Source organism: Bufo gargarizans, chromosome 9, assembly GCF_014858855.1.
Source record: "Bufo gargarizans isolate SCDJY-AF-19 chromosome 9, ASM1485885v1, whole genome shotgun sequence".
Lineage (NCBI taxonomy): Eukaryota > Metazoa > Chordata > Amphibia > Anura > Bufonidae > Bufo > Bufo gargarizans.
The window spans coordinates 109,324,351-109,346,011 of NC_058088.1; the positions used below are offsets into that span (position 1 = coordinate 109,324,351).

The following is a 21,661-nucleotide window of genomic DNA, read 5'->3' on the forward strand; positions in this document are numbered from 1 at the left end:
AGGGCTGGTTACTGCAGAGCTGCTCCCAGGCACCGGGGCTACAAAGCCAGGGCTGGTTACTGCAGAGCTGCTCGCAGGCAGCAGGACTACACAGCCAGGGCTGGTTACTGCAGAGCTGCTCCCGGGCACCAGGGCTACAAAGCCAGGGCTGGTTACTGCAGAGCTGCTCCCGGGCACCGGGGCTACAAAGCCAGGGCTGGTTACTGCAGAGCTGCTCCCAGGCACCAGGACTACACAGCCAGGGCTGGTTTCTGCAGCCATACTTAAGTATACCCATGAATCAGCTGACAAAAAGAATCAGCTGATCGAAAAAAAAAAAAAAATCATGCTTTTTGACATTGGAGGGAGGATTGCAAATGCCGAACGTTAGAGGATGTAACCGGCATTATTTTGGCACATCAGGGATTGGGTATAGGATACCTCATGCTTTTCTAATGGAGAATTGGAAAAAGCACCAGTTGAACCGTTGGAATTGAAGACGCTAATGCACACTAAAGAGGCGTTACTCCTGGATACTGCTAAGCAAAGTATATTGATTACTGATACATTGGCGACATCTTCGCAAGATGTATAAATGACTGATGTATGTTTCGGCATATATGCCGTTATGGTCTCTCCAGGCCTTCCCACAGGGATCCAAAAATAAACTGGAAGCAGAAGGGGATTTTGACATTAAAGGATGTCCTTAATAGATCAGGAGAAAGGATATGCTCATGGCAAGAATTGTGCAATAAGGCCTCATGCACACAAACTTATTTTCTTTCTGTGTCCGTTCCGTTTTTTTGCGGACCGTATGCGGAAACATTTCAATGGGTCCACAAAAAAACAAACAAAACACAAGTTACTCCATGTGCATTTAGTTTCGATATGTCTGTTCCGCAAAAAAATAAAACAGGTCCTATTATTCTCTGTAAATAGAGAAAAAAAAATTTATGATCGCTTGGTGTTGCAATTTTTGTGATGTAAGGTGACAAAAAAAAATTGCTTTTTTTGGCACCGTTTTTTTTTTTTACGATGTTCACCTGAGGGGTTAGGTCATGTGATATTTTTATAGAGCTGGTTCTTACGGATGCGGCAATACCTAACATTTATACTTTTATTTATTTATTTCACTTTAACACAATAGCATTTTTGAAACAAAAAAATTATGTTTTAATGTCTCCATGTTCTGAGAGCTATATATATATTTTGCGATTTTCTTATGTAGAGGCTAATTTTTTGCGGGATGAGGTGACAGTTTAATTGGTTCAATTTTGTGGGACATATGCCTTTTTGATCACTTGGAGTTGCACTTTTTGTGATCTAAGGTGACAAAAATGGCTTTTTTTGACAGTTTTAAAAAAAGTGTTTATCGGATGGAGTGTATCATGTGATATATTCATAGAGACGGTTGTTACGGACGCAGCAATACCAAATATTTCTATTTTATTTTTAATTTTTTTATTACTTAATTGGGGATTTTTATTTTATTTTTATTTTTTTACACTTTGCGTCCCCCATAAGGTCATACAAGACCTCTGGGGGATATTTACCTTCACTTTAATATTTAACTTCTCATTTTTTCCCACCATTGATTTCTCCTGTAACTGGGGCTGACATAGTAGCCCCAGTTACAGGGGAAATACACCCCCCAGAGAGGCTGTACAGCATTATACTATGCTGTACAGCCTCAGTGCAGGGCTGATCGAGGTCTGTAGAAGACCCGACAGCTCCTGCACTCTCCCGGCCCAAGCGGTCACATGATCGCCGGGCAGGGCTGGGACAGGAAGAGCATAGTGCTTCCTGCGCTGTGTATACAGCGATCTAGAAGACACGAATATCAAAATATGAAATTCGCCCATCTCTAATGACAATATATTGGGGGAGATTTATCAAAACTGGTGCAAAGGGAAACTGACTTAAAGGGGTTGTCCGGGTTCAGAGCTGAACCTGGACATCCCTCCATTTTCACCCCGGCAGCCCCCCTGACATGAGCATCGGAGCAGTTCATGCTCCGATGCTCTCCTTTGCCCTGCGCTAAATCGCGCAGGGCAAAGGCATTTTTCTGAGTTCCGGTGACGTACCGGGGCTCTCTATGGGGCTGACAGGAACCCCGGTGACGTCACCGGCACTGATGGGCGGGATTTGGCTCTGTCCTAGCCAGTAAAACGGCTAGGGCAGAGCTAAAGCCCGCCGCTCAGAGCCGGTGACGTCACCGAACACACTGCTGGGCGGAAGTTACCGCCTGGCAGTGTGTTATTGTAAACACAAGAGCCTGTGCCCTGCGCGATCTAGCGCAGGGCACTGGAGCGCATCGGAGCATGAGATGCTCCGATGCCAGGCTCAGGAGGGCTGCCGGGGTGAAAATAAGGGTATGTCCGGGTTCAGCTCTGAACCCGGACAACCCCTTTAATTGTATATAGCAACCAATCAGATTCCACCTTTCATTTTTCAGAGCTCCTTTGGACTAAGGACTTGTCCACAGTTCTTCACTGAAGTGTGCAGCCCACATTTTCCACACACACAGATGGTGAAAGCAGACTCACTGACATAAAACATTATAATGATTTATAATGCTGTGTGTCCCTGCCAGACCTCGGATCTACTGAACTGTACTGACATAAGACTGAAAAAACGTTGCCCACACCGTGCCAGTCCGGCAAGGCACTAATCCTGGGAACAGGGGATGTATCCGGATAGGTCTGTGTGGTCGGGATAGGTGCAAAGAGCTGTGCTCGCATGTAGCCATGTCTCTCTCGGGCATGGGGGGCCGCTCAGACATCTGAGATCCTATTAGCGTCTATGGGGAGATAAATCCTTTAAAGCCCCAGAAATCCTCGGCCTGTGTTCACATTCCACTGCCGGACCACTTGGACGGATCCGTGTTGCACAGGATTTGGACAAGCCGCTGACTTCACCGAGTTCTGTGAGGGATCTGCCATTACTGACAGCTGAACAGTGACCTGGCACCAGTAGGGCAGCCATCCCCTTCCTCTGGTGCTTCAGGGTCTCACCTGTAAGCACCAGTCTAGCAGCCATCTGACAGGAGCACTGGTCTATACGCTGCCCCCATACATGCCCCTAACTTTCCCTGCGCCCCATGCCCTTCACCACACCCCCTCACCTGGCTCTCCTGTCCCCTTGTCCGGGACCTGCTCGTCTTGAACCTTCGCTCCCCTGGATACCAGGAGCTGAGCGCCCTCCTGAGCTGCCATAGTGACTCCGGTCTCCTCTGGGACACACTATGCACTATGAGCAGCGCCATGTCCGGGGTCACGGGGTCTGCAGCAAGACTGAAAGACTCAGTCCTCCACAACCATAGAGCAAAAGCCTAGTAGCCGCCAGAGTGTACGAGTGTGACAGGAAGCCCGCCCCTGTCACTGGCAGCGGCTTGTTGTACGGAGCCGGCCGCACGCTTAATAATGGGACGTTCCAGCTAGAAATGAGGTCCAGAATTTGACATTTTACCGCCCGCATGACTTTATCCGAAAAGTTTATCCTAGAACCTGACAGCGGGGGGCGGGGTTTGCGTATGATTGACATTAGTGACAGCTAACCGGAATGCAGGCAGAGAAGCCTCGCGAGAGCTGCCAGGTGTCAGCACTAGCGGCAGAGCACGCTGCTTGGTGTAGTGTGAGGCCGGAGTGTGTGGGAGACATGCCGGGCGAGCAGCAGGAGGAGCCGCGGCAGGAGCCGGAGCTCTCCCACCGGCACATACGGTTTGTGGATGGCAGCGGAAGCAGCAATGAGGCGGACAAGGAGAGCGAAAGCAGCTGCAGTCCTGACGTGGATGTGCCCGAGGAGCAGCAGCAGCTGGTGGGACCTCAGCTCAAGCTGCTGCCCATGAATGACCAGATCCGGGAACTGCAGACCATCATCCGGGACAGGTGAGCACTGCAGAGTACAGCGCGCCTCATCCTGTCATCTGAGGGGTACCTACCTGTGATGGAAGCAGCTATCAGGGGGACAGGAGAAGCTCTCAGCCGGGACTTATACAGACACTGGGGTACGCTGCTCCCCTAAAATCTGATTAGTAGGGTCCTTTAAGGCCTGGTCCACGCAGAGGCTTTTGGCTCGGGTTCTGCAGGTTATTTACAGACCTAACCGGGCTCTGCTCCAGTCACTGCGGTAAAGCCAGCGTCTGCCACTTGTAGCCTGAGACCCGTACACCGTGCGATGCGGGTCCGTAATGAGCGTCAGGCGACCACGTTACACAGGCTTCATAGGGGATGAATGATCGTTACTACGATCATTCATTTTCCATACAACTTGCATACTGTTGATGTCTGCTGATAAATTAGGATTTCTGCGATTGCAGGAAAGATCAAGTCATCCAACAAATGAGTGTGTCAGCTGTTCAGCCTGTAATACCGTGCCCGAATACCGTGAGAGAACACATTGGCGCATTCTTCCCGTTTGCTTCTTTTTTTATGGATATTCTCTACTTTTCACCCAAGTTCCTCTTTGCTCTTTAGGGTGAGATTCTGGAAACAATAAGTTTTCCGCTGTTCACAGAATAGGGCATGGGTCAGAAACTTTCGACCCTTCAGCTGTGGTGAAACTATAACTCCCAGCATGCACACTTGCTTGCCTGTTCTCAGGACTTCACAAGAAGTGAATGGAGCATGCTGGGAGTTGTAGTTTCACAACAGCTGGTGGTTGCTGATCCTTGGGTTAGGGGATAACAGCTGGCTGGAGGTCTGACCACTGGGACCACATCACACATGAGAATGGGGATGCCATGTTCCCTGGTTGAATGGCGCGAGAGTCAAGCATACACAGTGACGGGACTGGTGCCAACATGTGTCTCTGACTTGGTAATGACCCAAATCATCAGTGGAGCAAAGAGCTGCAGTGAATGGTAGACATTGCCTGGGGCCCTGCATGCATTAAAGGGGTTCTCCGGGATTTGTATATAGATGGTCTATCCTTAGGTAAGGTCCTCAATATCAGATCCCTGGAGGTCCAACTAATCAGCTGTTCTGTAGTAGCTCCATCACTAGAGCTGGTCACTTGAATGAGAGCACAGCGTTCAGCATTCTGGATGGCGCTGTGTAGTTCTGGAGCTACTGCATCGCTTGGTGTGCCGGTGTCCATCCCCCACCGATCTCATAATGATGACCTATCCTAAGGATAAGTGAAAAAAATAATAATCCTGGAGAACCCCTTTAAGTATAGGAAGACGTCAGCTCTGATTTCGGATAATTAAATTTACCAGCACGTTCTCAGCACATTGTAATGTCGCCCATCCTGTGAATGTGACGAAACAGCTGTGGTCACTGGATTCTTGCTCAGAGATGACATGAAACTATGTGCACCCCCTTCTAGAAGGAAGCTATAACCTCAACGTGAGAACATCAAACAGGAATGATGCTAGCAGGATGCAGACGCTAGCTGTGACAGCCATAAGATTCGGTGTAAGAGGACATGTTGGGTATACGACCAGCAGGACCATCCCTAACCTCACAATCAAGTGTCTATGCATATGTCAGCATGTCCAATGCCAATTTCAATTGTGTGATTGACCCTTTAGACCAGGCCTTTGTAACCAGTCTTTACTTCTCCTTTCCAGGACCACAAGTCGAGGAGATTTTGTGTTTTCGGCTGATCGCTTGGTATGTATTTATGTACATCTCACAACTTTATAGCATCATGTGGGACACGACTTTCTAGGGCCTTTCAGAAGTCTTAGAACCAGTGAACTAAAAGGACTTATCTACCATTAGAGGGAAGTTTGAGTTTTAATGCCTACATTAGTTATTAAGGAGTCTTCCAGACTCCCAAATTAATATTTTTTAGAAGTGCCAGGTTTTCTAGGCAGCCGACTAGTAGTGAGGTGACCACACTTAAAGAGCTTTTCTCATCTCAGGCAATGGGGGCATATCGCTAGCATATGCCCCCATTGTCTGATAGGTGCGGGTCCCAGTGGTGGGACCCGCACCTACAATGAGAACGGAGCTGGGACATGAACGAAGGGCGCACTGCGCATGCACAGCCACCCTCCATTAATTTCTATAGGGCTGCCGAAAATAGCAGAGCGCTGGCTCAGCTGTTGCCGTCTGCCCCATAGGAATGAATAGGAGCCTGTGTGGTTCGCTCCTATTCACTTCCATGGGAGCAGCGCTTGGTGGTAGACGGACCCCGGGAAATCCGGGGTCCTCCAGCCACATCGCTCCCCGCTTCGTTCTCGTTGTAGGTGCGGGTCCCACCGCTGGTATATACTAGCGATATGCCCCCATTGTCTGAAATGGAGATACCCTTTTAATCCCCATGTGCAAACCAATGTGGTCATCTGCTGTGTTAGGCTGAGTTCACACGGGCGTTGCGGGAAAAGGTGTGGGTGCATTGCGGGAACATGCGCGATTTTTCAGCGCGAGTGCAAAACATTGTACTGCGTTTTGCACTAGCGTGACAAAATCGGCATGTTTGGGTTAGGTGCTCGGTTGATTGTATTGTATTATTTAAGGGAAAATAATAGCATTCTGAATGCAGAATGTATAGTATAATAGCGCTGGAGGGGTTAAAAAAATTATAATTTAACTCTCCTTAATCCACTTGCTCGTGCAGCCCGGCTTCTCTTCTTTTTTTCTATTTTGCTGTGTACTGGAAAAGGACCTGTGGTGACGTCACTCCGGTCATCACATGGTCCATCACCATGGTAAAAGATCATGTGATGAACGGAGTGACGTCGCCACAGGTCCTTTTCCTGCACACAGCAAAAAAGACAGAAGAGAAGCTGGGCTGCGGGGGCAAGTGGATTAAGGCAGGTTAAATTATTATTATTTTTTAACCCCTCCAGCGCTATTGTACTATGCATTCTGTATTCAGAATGCTATTATTTTCCCTTATAACCATGTTACAAGGGAAAATAATAATGATCAGGTCTCCATCCCAATCGTCTCCTAGCAACCGTGCAGGAAAATCGCACCGCATCCGCACTTGCTTGTGGATGCTTGCGATTTTCACGCAGCCCCATTCACTTCTATGGGGCCTGCGTGATAAACGCACAATAGAGAGCATGCTGCGATTTTCACGCAACGCATAAGTGATGCGTGAAAATCACTGCTCATGTGCACAGCCCCATAGAAATGAATGGGTCCAGATTCAGTGCGGATGCAATGGGTTCACCTCCCGCATTGCACCCGCGCGGAATACTCGCCCGTGTGAACTCTGCCTTAAAGGGAACCTGTCACCGGGATTTTGTGTATAGAGCTGAGGACATGGGTTGCTAGATGGCCGCTAGCACATCCACAATACCCAGTCCCCATAGCTCTGTGTGCTTTTATTGTGGGGAAAAAACTATGTGATACATATGCAAATTAACCTGAGATGAGTCCTGTCCCTGACTCATCTCACATACAGGACTCATCTCAGGTTAATTTGCATATGTATCAAATCGGTTTTTTAAAGCAATAAAAGCACACAGAGCTATGGGGACTGGGTATTGTGGATGTGCTAGCGGCCATCTAGCAACCCATGTCCTCAGCTCTATACACAAATTCCCGGTGACAGGTTCCCTTTAAAGAAGTGCTGTTGGTGCATATTGCTTATTTGACCATTGCATTTTACAGAAGAGATGGCCACCAACACTGGAGTGAGCAATATTAGGTAAATGAGGTTTTTTTACATTTTGTTTTTTACAGGGAGTCTATAAGCAGGCGTAAGAACAAGAAAGACAGGAAACAAGGTCTGCTCTCATTTTTACCAATCAGTTCAGCACCATAGACAGCATCACTAAAGGGGCTTTCCAGATTAATGCCGTCCATAGTTTAGGCCATCAATATCAGATCAGTGGGGTGTGACTCCTGTCACCCTCACCAATAGTTAAAGGGGTTGTCCAGGTTCAGAGCTGAACCTGGACAGCCCTCCATTTCCCCCCCGGCAGCCCCCCTGACATGAGCATCGGAGCAGTTCATGCTCCGATGCTCTCCTTTGCCCTGCGCTAAATCGCGCAGGGCAAAGGCATTTTTCTGAGTTCCGGTGACGTACCGGGGCTCTCTATGGGGCTGACAGGAACCCCGGTGACGTCACCGGCACTGATGGGCGGGATTTGGCTCTGCCCTAGCCAGTAAAACGGCTAGGGCAGAGCTAAAGCCCGCCCCTCAGAGCCGGTGACGTCACCGAACACACTGCTGGGCGGAAGTTACCGCCCGGCAGTGTGTTATTGTAAACACAAGAGCCTGTGCCCTGCGCGATCTAGCGCAGGGCACAGGAGCGCATCGGAGCATGAGATGCTCCGATGCCAGGCTCAGGAGGGCTGCCGGGGTGAAAATAAGGGCATGTCCGGGTTCAGCTCTGAACCCGGACAACCCCTTTAACTGAAGGAGTTGGAGCACCACATTTCCTTTGTTTACCAGACGCGTCTCCATACACCTGGTAGTATTGTGCATGGTATTGCAGCTTAGGCTCATTCATTGAATATGAGCTGCAATACCATGCACAACCACTACCAATCATGGCGCTGCGCTGTGGCCCCAACTGCCGAAATCAGGGGCTGCACTTGTCTCAAGTGGCCTTTTGCTGCTCTCCCTGCATCCCCTGGCTTCATCCTCCAGTGTGTACGGTGCACAGCTCCATGTACAGAGGGCAGCAAGGGTCACACATGGACTGTGCATTTCCTCTAATATATCGTCTTCATATCCCATAGTCTGGATAACGGCACCTGGTCTGTATTTTATTATTGCTTTATCCCTGCAGATACGGCTGGTGGTTGAGGAAGGTCTGAATCAGCTGCCATATACAGAATGCACGGTTACTACACCTACTGGTAAGATTGTTGGGGTTCAAGTATTCCTTACCAGTCACTGCGTTTTACGTCCTGGGGAGCTGACCATGTAATCCTGCTTGGCCAGTCATGTTAGAGGGATGAGTGGGTTTCACTATATATATATATATATATATATATATATATATATATATATATATATATATATATATATATATATATATATATATATATATATTATACACACAGTACAGACCAAAAGTTTGGACACACCTTCTCATTCAAAGAGTTTTCTTTATTTTCAGGACTATGAAAATTGTAGATTCACACTGAAGGCATCAAAACTATGAATTAACACATGTGGAATTATATACTTATCAAAAAAGTATGAAACAACTGAAAATATTTCATATTCTAGGATCTTCTTCAAAGTAGCCACCTTTTGCTTTGATTACTGCTTTGCACACTCTTGGCATTCTCTTGATGAGCTTCAAGAGGTAGTCACCTGAAATGGTCTTCCAGCAGTCTTGAAGGAGTTCCCAGAGATGCTTAGCACTTGTTGGCCCTTTTGCCTTTACTCTGCGGTCCAGCTCACCCCAAACCATCTTGATTGGGTTCAGGTCCGGTGACTGTGGAGGCCAGGTCATCTGGCGCAGCACCCCATCACTCTCCTTCATGGTCAAATAGCCCTTACACAGCCTGGAGGTGTGTATGGGGTCATTGTCCTGTTGAAAAATAAATGATGGTCCAACTAAACGCAAACCGGATGGAATAGCATGCCGCTGCAAGATGCTGTGGTAGCCATGCTGGTTCAGTATGCCTTCAATTTTGAATAAATCCCCAACAGTGTCACCAGCAAAGCACCCCCACACCTCCTCCTTCATGCTTCACGGTGGGAACCAGGCATGTAGAGTCCATCCATTCACCTTTTCTGCGTCGCACAAAGACACGGTGGTTGGAACCAAAGATCTCAAATTTGGACATCAGACCAAAGCACAGATTTCCACTGGTCGAATGTCCATTCCTTGTGTTCTTTAGCCCAAACAAGTGTCTTCTGCTTGTTCCCTGTCCTTAGCAGTGGTTTCCTAGCAGATATTCTACCAGGAAGGCCTGATTCACACAGTCTCCTCTTAACAGTTGTTCTAGAGATGTGTCTGCTGCTAGAACTCTGTGTGGCATTGAGCTGGTCTCTAATCTGAGCTGCTGTTAACCTGCGATTTCTGAGGCTGGTGACTCGGATGAACTTATCCTCCGCAGCAGAGGTGACTCTTGGTCTTCCTTTCCTGGGGCGGTCCACATGTGAGCCAGTTTCTTTGTAGCGCTTGATGGGTTTTTGTGACTGCACTTTCAAAGTTTTCCCAATTTTTCGGACTGACTGACCTTCATTTCTTAAAGTAATGATGGCCACTCGTTTTTCTTTACTTAGCTGCTGTTTTCTTGCCATAATACAAATTCTAACAGTCTATTCAGTAGGACTATCAGCTGTGTATCCACCTGACTTCTCCACAACGCAACTGATGGTCCCAACCCCATTTATAAGGCAAGAAATCCCACTTATTAAACCTGACAGGGCACACCTGTGAAGTGAAAACCATTTCAGCTGACTACCTCGTGAAGCTCATCAAGAGAATGCCAAGAGTGTGCAAAGCAGTAATCAAAGCAAAAGGTGGCTACTTTGAAGAACCTAGAATATGACATATTTTCAGTTGTTTCACACTTTTTTGTTATGTATATAATTCCACATGTGTTAATTAATAGTTTTGATGCCTTCAGTGTGAATCTACAATTTTTATAGTCATGAAAATAAAGAAAACTCTTTGAATGAGAAGGTGTGTCCAAACTTTTGGTCTGTACTGTGTATATGTATGTATTTATGTATGTGTGTGTGTGTGTGTATATATATATATATATATATATATATAGAGAGATATATATATAGATAGATAGATAGATAGATATAAATTTTCTCTGGGGTCGCTGCTCCACAGCTCGTCCATCTTCTTCTCCACGCGCTGCACTGTCCTGATGTCATACAGCGTCAGATCGTAGTGCATGTAACCACTCACTATGTCCTGATGCTGTGTCCAGATACAGTGCAGTGCGGGCCGGCGGTGACCACGGAATGTGAGTAATAGCAAGCGCTTCACTCACCCTCCATGGTCACAATTTGCATCAATGTTTTTTTTTTTTTTTTGTGTCGAGTTACTCAATTTGAATCGAGTAATCGTCTCAATCCTATTGTGAACAGCATGAGACGTTGTTATCGAGCTGTAATTGATGCTCAAGGCCACATGACAAGTTATTGAGACACTGACATTTTATGGGGTATACCCAGCACTGGTGTTGGCTTTTGTTTCAATAAATTGTTTGAGATGAGGAAATCACCATTGCTGCTTCTACTTAAATGCCCTATTTTCATGATATAATATCAATGTAGCGTGAACTTTGATTTCCTTAAAGCCAAATATCCCTAACTTTCTGTGAGCAGTGTATAAATAGTATATTCTGTTTCTATTCATCCCTAGCATCTTGCAAATTGTCAGTAATTCCGTTGAAGAACACTGTTGGCCCTGCACCAGCCTGAAATGGCTACTTGCAGGGCACAATAAAGGTCCATTCACACGTCTGCATCTGTTCCGCAATTTTGCGGAACAGGTGTGGACCCATTCATTTTCAATGGGGCTAGAATGTGCTGTCTGCATTGCGGATCCGCACTTTCATTCCACAAAAAAATAGAATATGTCCTATTCTTGTCCGAAATTGCGGACAAGAAAGGGCATTTTCTATTATAGTACCGGCGATATGCGGTCCGCAAAATGCGAAACGCACATTGCCGGTGTCCGCAAAACACATACGGACACGTGAATGGACCCTAAACTTGTAGTCAATAGCCCAGACAATGTAGGCGATATAAACTTGTGTGAGAAAGCACTAAAACTGAAAAAAAAATATCTGTTTTTCTCCCTAGGTTACAAGTATGAGGGGGTGAAGTTTGAGAAAGGGAACTGTGGAGTGAGCATTATGAGAAGTGGTAAGTGGTTATTCACTGGCTGCTCATCTAGTATCAAAATGTGCTGCAACGTAGGGGGCGAGGGTAGAATCTGCTCCTATAAAGGAAGGAGGTTACTGTAGAGGAACATATTATTACAAGGAAAACCGTATGGACCCCTTTGCACAGAACTTTTGGCAATCAAAGCCTCCACACGGCTTCCTATTCATTTGAATGAGAAGGCGCACATGCCCTATCTTAGTGCAGAATGCACTCTGGAGCAGATCCGTAAGCAGTATACAACCCCCCCCCCCCAAAAAAAATAATTATATAAAACAAACAAACAAAACAGCAAAAAAGAAAGAAAATAAGTGATAGGCGGTTATTGTTGGGGGTAGCCACAAATCTAATGCTTTTTAACCCCTTAACAACTCATGACTGATATATCCGTGATAGGTACACAGATTGTGTGGAGTGGGCTCATGGACTAAGCCCACTCTGTGTGTATGGGTGCTGGCTCTGTAATACAGCTGGGGCCTTCAATAGTGACTGCAGCATCTGGGTAGTTAGGCTTATTGCACACGACCGTAGTGCTCCCCTGGCCGTATTGCGGCCCACATACGGTGGTTCCGCAATATACGGGGCACTGGCCGTGTGCATTCCACATCACGGATGCGGACCTATTTACTTGAACGAGTCCGCAAATCCAGAGGTACGGAACGGAAGCACTACGGAGTGCTTCCGTGGTGGTCCGTTCCGTGCTTCCGTTTCCCCAAAAATAGAACTTGTTTTATCTTTTTGTGGAACGGATGGATCATGGACCTCATTCAAGAGAATGGGTCCGCGATCCGCATGCGGCTGCCCCGCAGTCGGTGCCCATGCATTGCAGACTGCAAGTTGCGGTCCAGCTCTCTGTCCTCTTATCAGAGGCCCCATGGTGAAATTGCAGGGCTCTGATCAGTTACTACGACTGCCCAGGGCATTGGAAGGCTCCCAGGCCTGCCATAGTAAGCTGCCTGTTAAACCCTGCCTGTAGCATGGCTGAATTAGGCAGCCAGGGAAAATCCCATAGACTGCAATAGCAGACTGTGGTACCACCGATCAGAAGATCGCGTGTACAAGTCCCCTAAGGGGAATAAAAATGACTGTAAAAAGTTTTGAAACATGATAACATGAAACCGATACTTGGCTGTCAGAATATGGCTATACAAAGAATTTTTTCAAAGGTTGTTTTTTGTTTTGTTTTTGTAAGTAGAAAACATTATAAAAACTATATAAATTAGGTATTGTAATTGCACTGACCCACAGAATAAGTTCCTTGTCATTTTTAACACTCAGTGAACTTTGTAAAATTAAAACCCAATAAACTATGGTGGAATTTTTTTGGAATTGGATTTTTTTTTTTCTCACATAAAGAATGTTTTCCCCATTTTCCAATACAAGTTATGGTAAATTAAATGTTGCCATCAAAAATACAACCTGGCCTGCAAAAAAAATAAGTCCTCATATGACTCTGAACTGAAAACTAAAAAAGGTTATGCTCTTGGAAACCGTGGAGACATTAGATGGTGCCTATCAAAATGTGTGGGGCTCTTAAATGGTTTATCCATCACACCTTAAAATGAATTAGAAAACCCACAAGATTAGTATAATGTGACACTGACCAAAATCACCATTAAATAAAGTGTTGTGTGTGAGACTGGTCTCTGCCTATGGAGACCGAGCAGTGATGCAGAAATGAGAAAGCTACCAGCTCACTGCTGCTCCTTCACTTTTATAGGTGAGGCCATGGAACAAGGTCTACGTGATTGCTGTCGCTCTATCCGAATTGGGAAGATCCTGATCCAGAGCGATGAGGAAACGCAACGTGCCAAAGTTTACTACGCCAAATTCCCACCAGACATTTATAGGAGGAAGGTGTTGTTGATGTACCCAATACTAAGTGAGTGACGCCATTAAATGGGCCTTATCTCCTTTAGGCTTCATACATACATTTATATTTCAGTCCACAAACAACGGATTTGCAAATTACAGACACCTTCTGTTTGCAGTCCGTGTTTCTCACTTCCATTAATATAAAGGACTATTTTCATCCACAGTACGGACAAGAACAGGACATGTTCCATAATTTGTGTGTGGGATAGCCCCGTAAAATCTGCAAAATAAATGTAGATGGCATACGATTGAAAAATATAGTCTTGTGCATGAAGCCCAATTTATTTTTTTGTTACTTTGTATCTGGCCATTAGGGATGAGCGAATCGACTTCGGATGAAACATCCTAAGTCTATTCGCATAAAACTTTGTTTCAATACTGTACGGGGCGAGCGCTTTATTCTGAAGTCGATTCGCTCATCCCTAGTGGCCATATAAAACATCACTCAGTCTAGACATTATTCCATGTGTGTATAAATGCCCAAATATTCAGTCTCTGCACAGGTTAGGTCCATGTACCATGACTGTGGGAAGAATCAGAGTATGATTCAGCTAACCTGTTTTGGGTCGTCATTGACCATAGGAAGTACTGTCACCAGAGTAATGTTGAACGTCTCGCCTGTAATAGACCATGGGAAGTACTAGAGTATTTTAAACAGCTCACCCATCTCGGGTCATTGACCATGGAAAAGTACTACGATGATGCTGTGATGGTTTTCATCCGAGATTGGATGTCTGGGGAGCCATTGAGCTGGGGTAATGGCACCCATTAAATTATTGAAATGAATCATGTATAAATGTAAGGTTACTGTATGCACTTGGGAGGAAACGACAAATGTCACCGTTGGATATTAGTGGATAGCAAGCTAAACTACACTGCCAATGCCAGGCAGCTACTGCTAGGGCAGAGAAGTTCATGGATAAGGGCATACTTGTATAAGCATAGTTCTACCTCGCCACAAATCACCAGCTCAAAGTTTTAAGGGGTTTTCCGGGTTCAGGATATCCTCACCGTAGGCTATCAGTATCTGAATGGTAGGGGTCTATCTATTGGCATCACTGCCGATAAGCCGTTTGAAGGAGCCATGGCACTCATGTGAGTGCTGCAGCCTCTTGTTAACATGGATCCACCTACCTACATGCCGTTTACATAGTAGTACCATTGCAGGATATCGGAGATTCCTCCCATTTGAGTGAACAGGACAATGGACAGACATGGCGGAGTTGAAGCATGTTTAGAGGAGGGCAACCAAAATAATACATGGAATGAGTGGACTACAGTTCCCATAAAGATTATCAGGGTTGAGGGGTGACTTAATGTATAAATATGACCTACCTGTATAAATATATCAAAGGTCAGTTCAGAGCTCTCCTATGGTCTGTTTGTACCCAGAACAGTGACTCTACGTCTATCACAGTAGAAGAGGGTTCTTTACTGTAAGAGCAGTGAGACTATGGAACGCTCTACCAGAGGTGGTGATGGTGAACTGGCCTAATGTAATTACAAGTACTCGCTCCATTCAAGTGTATAAAGCAAGTACTTTTAATTACACGCGCTTCCGAGATGAAGTGCAGCGTAATGAACAGGAAGTGGCGCCCACATTAAGCGCCACCTCTTCGTCAAACAGCTGATTGGCGGGAGTGCCAGGTGTAGGGCCTCTACTGATCGGATATTAATGATGTCATCAGTATATATGGACGGACAACCCCTTTAAAGGGGTTTACCTGCAAGTCCCCTGACTTGCATGCCAGCGCTGCACTGCAAACTCAGCCCCTGATTCCGTCCATCAGCTGCCTCCAGGGACGGACTGCACATGCGCTAGATTCCCTGTCAATCTCCAGTACAAATTAATGAAGACCACTTATGGAGGATCCCGTGCATGTTCCTGAGCAGCGTCAGTATGCAGGTCATGGGGCCTGCCTGCAAACATGCATTGTTCATATTAAACGTTAAGACATCAGTGCCAATAGTTTAACCATGCTGATTACTAGCTGTAGACATGTGCTGTTACCTGCACATGTGCAGCAAGTAATATTATGTAAGTCTGATGATGATATAATGGGTCAACAATAATTTAATAATGGATATAAATCACTTACAAGCATTTCAACTGATCTCTTCTAATCATGAAATTCATTATAGGTACTGGAAATACAGTTATTGAAGCTGTAAAAGTTCTTATTGAACATGGTGTCCAGCCTGCTTGTATCATACTGCTCAGTCTCTTCTCTACTCCACATGGTGAGTCTATACCGTTAGTTTCCGTACACCGTAGCCCGACATTGGTTCCTAGTACAGTCCCTCTTAGGTCAGTTAGGACCACTACTGTAATTAAAGGATGTGGAATGTGAGATTAATATTAGACAATGTTTTATTTCAGCTTTTATTCCTTTCATTCCATTCTCAACGGCTCAGAAATTTACATATACCAAGTTGACTGACTTTGTAATAGCTTGGAAGACTCCATTAAATGATGTCATGGCTTTAGATGCCTCTGGCTAATTGATGATATTTGAGTTAATTGGAGGTATACGTATGGCAGTAACTACCTTCAAGGCATACTTGCCTCTTTGTTTAACATCATGGGAAAATCAAGAGAACAGCCAAGAGATCATAAAAAATGTGGACATCTGGTACTTCCTTGGGAACAATTGCCAAACCCCTGAAGATGCCACATTCATCTGGTTCAATGATATAACACCATGGAACCACAAAGCCATCATAAGGAGATGCCATCTGTCTCCTGGAATTGAACTTACTTTGGTGTGAAAAATACAAATCAATCCAAGAACAGCAGCAAAAGACCTTCTGAAGATGCTGGAGGAAACAGGTACAAAAGTATCTATATCAGTAGTAAAACATCAAGAAGCCCCCGCTCCAAAAGTGCCAGGAAAAAAAACAGGTTACAGTTTGCAACTGCACATGGGGATGAAGATCTTACTTATTTTGTGGCATATTCTCTGAATTATGAAACAAAAATTGAGCTGTTTGCTCACACTGACCATCATGAATAGAGGGTAAAAGTGAGGAGGCCTGTAGGCCCAAAGAACATATCCCAACCCTGAATCATGGGGGCAGCATCATGTGGGGATTCTTTGATGCAGGAGGAACTTGTACTCTTCACAAAATAGGAAAAGTATGTGGAGATATTGAACCAACACCTTAAGACATCACCTAAGAAGTTGAAACGTGGGCACTAATGGGTCTTCCAAATGGACAGTGACCACAAGGATACTGCCAAAGTTGTGGCAAAATGGCTTAAAGGGGTTAGCCGCTTTCTGGCTACTGTTCACCGATGTGTTTGAAAAATGATTACATGGCACTTGCTATTATATCCTTTTTTTAATGAAATCTAGAAAATGGTGCAGAATAAGGTATGCCACTATGTTTACAAAGTCTTATGTGCAGTCCACACAGAGGTCCTCTCCATAAAATGGCTACTGATAGAGGGTCATGTGATCAGGAAAATCTCCTCCATTCAGATACACTGCACCTGCCATCTGCACTACGATGATATGATATCTGGTCACATGACATAAGCGGCATCTTATGGACAGTACTTCTATGCAGATAGCACAGATTTGCTTAACAAGGGGGCATGGATTAACAAATATAGCAAACGGCAAAGAATATCAACAAAGGCTGTATTAGTAAGTGCCACATACACATTGGTCAGCAGTAGCCAGAAAGTGGCCAACCCCTTTAAGGACAACAAAATGGGGGTAATGGAGTGGCCATCACAAAAACCCATAAAAAAAAAAAAAAAAAATATGAGCGAAACTGAAAAGGTGCATAAGGAGGCATATGAACCTGACTCATTTAGACCAGTTCAGTCAGGAGGAATGGCCCAAAATTCCAGTGGGAAACTTGTTGAAGGCTACTCAAAAAGTTTGACCAAAGTTAAACAATTTAAATACAATGCCACCAAAAACTAACCACATGTATGTGAATGGGAGATCCACTGAGAATGTGATGAAATAAATAAATGTTTGGAGGAGATTGTCACCAATCGGTGCTTTTTTACACACACACAAAAAAAAAGTCGCAGACAGTGTGTGCACAACTTTTTAAAAGCCACTTGCAACAAATTTTGTTGCAAGTGGCGTTTCTGCGCCACCCTCTCCACTCTCTGACAAGGGGACATGGCGGGGGCAGGACCAGCGGGTGCGCCACATTTATCCTCATTTGTGCTTGTTTTCAGGAGCAAATGAAGACAGAAATCTACAGCAGCTCCGAGCTGTCGTACATTTCATTCTGACGCATGGATTTATGACTGGGCCTGCATCTCGTCATTAATGAGTTGCATACTCCAGCAGTGCAGGGCATATCCAAGACCGCCGTAAAATGACAGTTTTTTTAAAATAAATCTTTGCCTGTAGCATTATTCTGACATTACACATTCTTGCAATATAGTAGAGATTCTGACAGACCTAAAAGAGGGAATGTGTACAGGTAGTAAGTCCTTGGAGTTGTTTTACTGAATGTGGGTAAAGTGTATGTAAATGTATAACTGTATGTAGGTTTTTGGTGTTCATTAGCCTGCAATATAGCTATACTAAATAAATGCTTCCAGCTATGTGCCCCTTCTAGGGTATTTTATTTTTTTATTTTTTTTGTATGATTGCATTTTACTCATTTTGGGCTAAGAATTATTTTTTCAGCTGGTCTTTATTAAAAATGTTCAACCTTTTCTGAGATACAAGAGTAAAAAAAAAAAATCCTGACTTCAAAAACATTTATTTAAGCTATATTCTTATTAGAGATAAGAGCTGTACATGAGACATCAGCTGACGGGATTCAAAGAAAACAGAACGTGACATCTTGCAAACAATTTTTTTTTTTTAACTCTTGTATCTCAGAAACGGCTGAACATTTAAAGATCAATTGAAAAACGATTTTGGTCCAAAATGAGTAAAATGCAATAAAATAAAAAAAATTCCCCCAAAGCTTTCATGTTCAGTAGGAGCACTAAATTCTTGCAGAATTATATTTACTATAGAAAATGAAATCTGTAAATGGCTATATGCAATAGTATATTTTCCCTGTAGTGGCTGCTGAGTGGCCAATAGCCGTCTGTCCGGATTCTCCGGAGCTAGTGGCTATCATTAGTGGTGTTTCCTTTGATAAGACCTCTTTAATAGTAATCCACTGTGCTAACAGTGAGACCCCCTTCGATAGGGAGCTGAGGGATACCGAGGGCCTAGGTCAGTGATGGGGAACCTTTTAGAGACTAAGGTCCCAAACTGCAACCCAAAACCCACTTATTTGTCATGCCCTGCGCTAATGAATGGCGGGAATGGTCTATGACTTATTGGTACACCATAGACTTTTTCCAGGGTGCGGGTGCCTACAGAGAGGCCATAGGTTCGCCACCACTGGCCTAGGTGAACAACCCTTTAGGGCATAACAGTTGAGTGAGTAAATTGATCACATACTGTCTTGTACCTTGTGTAATATTTTTTACAGGTGCCATCTCCATAATCCAGGAGTTTCCAGACATAACCATTCTAACCACGGAGGTCCATCCGGTTGCTCCCACACACTTTGGACAGAAGTATTTTGGTACAGACTGACCATGTGGATCCCCCTGTGCTAGGAGAGACTTGACTGACTATTGCCTCAAGGTCTTGCAGTGTCCTGGCTAATCTTCAGTGCCTTGCCAACTGCTGCTTGGAGGGGGCACTAACTTATGCAATCTTTTTACTGTACATGATTTTCCAAGCTTTATATTCAAACTAACTGCTAGGCCATCATCCACAGAACCCGAATGGTATTTTTACTTGATGTTCATTGCTTACACACCTTCCCGAGTGTTCAATGCACATTCCATTCGAAAGCCGCTTCTACCCGTGCGCTGAGGAGTTCAAGGGCATCAGATACTATTTATTTATTTGTATTAACGGAAACTGAACAATAAATTTGTGGATATGATTCGCGGGCGTCAGATTTACTCATTTAGTGTAAATTTGCAGGGGCCTGTGTTTCCCTGTATGAATGAAACAGCAGGCACGCATGCTTGTCCACTGATCCATTCAACTCTATGGGGCTGTCAAAGATAGCAGAGTACAAGGGCTTAGCTACCTCCTGCAGTCCCATAGAGTTCAGTGGAGCAGCGGACACCCTTGTGTGTCTACCACTTTATTCAAGGGTGGGTTCAGGCGCCTGTTCTAGTGATCTCCCGCTGATCACACCCCTATCCTTTATCCTGTGGACAGGGGAGTTGTCATCGGACAAACTCTTTTACCCCCTTAACACCCAGCACCGTACGGGGGGGGGGGGGGGGGTCGCGGCACCATGCCTGCTCTTACCGGCAGGCAGCCATGCTGAGCCACCCTCCCCCTGTAGCTCCAAGCGCTGCGATTGGGCGATCAATGAAACCGGCACATCGCAGCGCAGGAAGCAGGTGCTGAACAAGTCAGCACCGGTCACACCAGTGTTTTGGGTCTCCTGCCAGGGCTGCTATTGGCTGGAACAATGCTCCAGCCAATGGCAGCGCTATAGCTGCACAGGAAGAGGCAGAACTTCCCTGCATGCAGCCATTCTAGCTGGTGCCTGCATGCAGAGAGGTTCTGTGCTGCTTGTTGGCTTGCTGGGACTTTTGGCGCATACCACAGCGATTTTAAACCCTTTCCTGCTGGAAAGAAAAACAACATCTGGAATAGTTGCACATTTTATTTTATTTTTAATTTTTTTCCATTTGCAGCTGTTCCAGATCCCTAAACCACCCGCCATCCAAGTCCCTCTCCCTTTACCATCCCCCCCCGTCTTTTATTTTTTTTAACAGATTCCATTTGGTCAGCTCTGCACCACTTTTTCAGCGTGCGAGCTGTGACCGCCAAGTGCTGTTCAGTGCATATCTGCCTGATCAGCACCTGCGGATTATTTGTGCTGATTTTTTGTGTTGGCAAATTTTTCTTACTTTTTTCTTTTAACAATTTTTTTTTTTAGGGATTTATATAAATATGAGTTCTATATTTTTATCTATATAGATATAAGTAAAATTTTTAGCCTGTGTAGTCAATTTTTATACTACAGTTTTTGCATGCACGCACGATCTGTGTGCGTGTTGCAGAGCACCAATCAGTAGTGTGCTCAGTAGCATCTGCACATTTTTTTGAAATGTGAAAAGAGCTGCAGTTAGATATAGAGAGAGATATAGATATACAGTCGGGTTCATAAATATTGGGACATCAACACAATTCTAAATTTTTGGGCTCTATACACCACCACAATGGATTTAAAATGAAACTAACAAGATGTGCTTTAACTGCAGACTGTCAGCTTTAATTTGAGGGCATTTACACCCAAATCAGGTGAACGGTGTAGGAATTACAGCAGTTTGCACATGTGCCTCCCACTTGTTAAGGAAACAAAAGTAATGGGACAATTGGCTTCTCAGCTGTTCCATGGCCAGGTGTGTGTTATTCCCTCATCATCTCAATTACAATGAGCAGATAAAAGGTCCAGAGTTCATTTCAAGTGTGCTATTTGTATTTGGAATCTGTTGCTGTCAACTCTCATGATGAGATCCGGAGAGCTGTCACTATCAGTGAAGCAAGCCATCATTAGGCTGAAAGAAAAAAAAAAAAACATCAGAGAGATGGCAAAAACATTAGGCGTGGCCAAAACAACTGTTTGGAACATTCTTAAAAAGAAGGAACGCACCGGTGAGCTCAGCAACACCAAAAGACCTGGAACACCACGGAAAATTGTGGATGACCAAATAATTATTTCCCTGGTGAAAGAAAACACCCTTCAGAATGCTCTCCAGGAGGTAGGTGTATGTGTGTCAGTCAACAATCAAGAGAAGACTTCACCAGAGGGAATACAGAGGGTTCACCACAAGATGTAAACCATTGGTGAGCCTCAAAAACAGGAAGGCCAGATTAGAGTTTGCCAAACGAAATCTAAAAAAAGCCTTCACAGTTCTGGAACAACATCCTATGGACAGATGAGACCAAGATCAACTTGTACCAGAGTGATGGGAAGAGAAGGGAAGGAACTGCTCATGATCCTAAGCATACCACCTCATC

The 21,661-nt window shown here is 44.9% G+C and overlaps 2 protein-coding genes across 2 annotated transcripts in view; one reads left to right on the plus strand and one right to left on the minus strand.

Annotated features, from left to right (window-relative positions):
• The window catches only part of ABCB7 (ATP binding cassette subfamily B member 7), a 121,703-nt gene extending 118,341 nt beyond the window's left edge, over window positions 1-3,362 (minus strand). The window contains exon 1 of the mRNA XM_044305168.1: window positions 3,104-3,362. Within this exon, the coding sequence (XP_044161103.1) occupies window positions 3,104-3,244 (141 nt within the window). The 5' untranslated portion in view covers window positions 3,245-3,362. The remainder of the gene's footprint in view (window positions 1-3,103) is intronic.
• Window positions 3,363-3,542: 180 nt separating this feature from the next.
• On the plus strand, window positions 3,543-19,559 carry UPRT (uracil phosphoribosyltransferase homolog). Its single transcript, XM_044305169.1, has 7 exons — window positions 3,543-3,866; window positions 5,552-5,594; window positions 8,677-8,746; window positions 11,673-11,735; window positions 13,474-13,635; window positions 15,771-15,869; window positions 19,095-19,559. Exons 1-7 carry the CDS (start codon window positions 3,637-3,639, stop codon window positions 19,199-19,201), a joined length of 774 nt encoding a protein of 257 aa, XP_044161104.1. The 5' UTR covers window positions 3,543-3,636; the 3' UTR covers window positions 19,202-19,559.
• The last annotated feature ends 2,102 nt before the right edge of the window (window positions 19,560-21,661 follow it).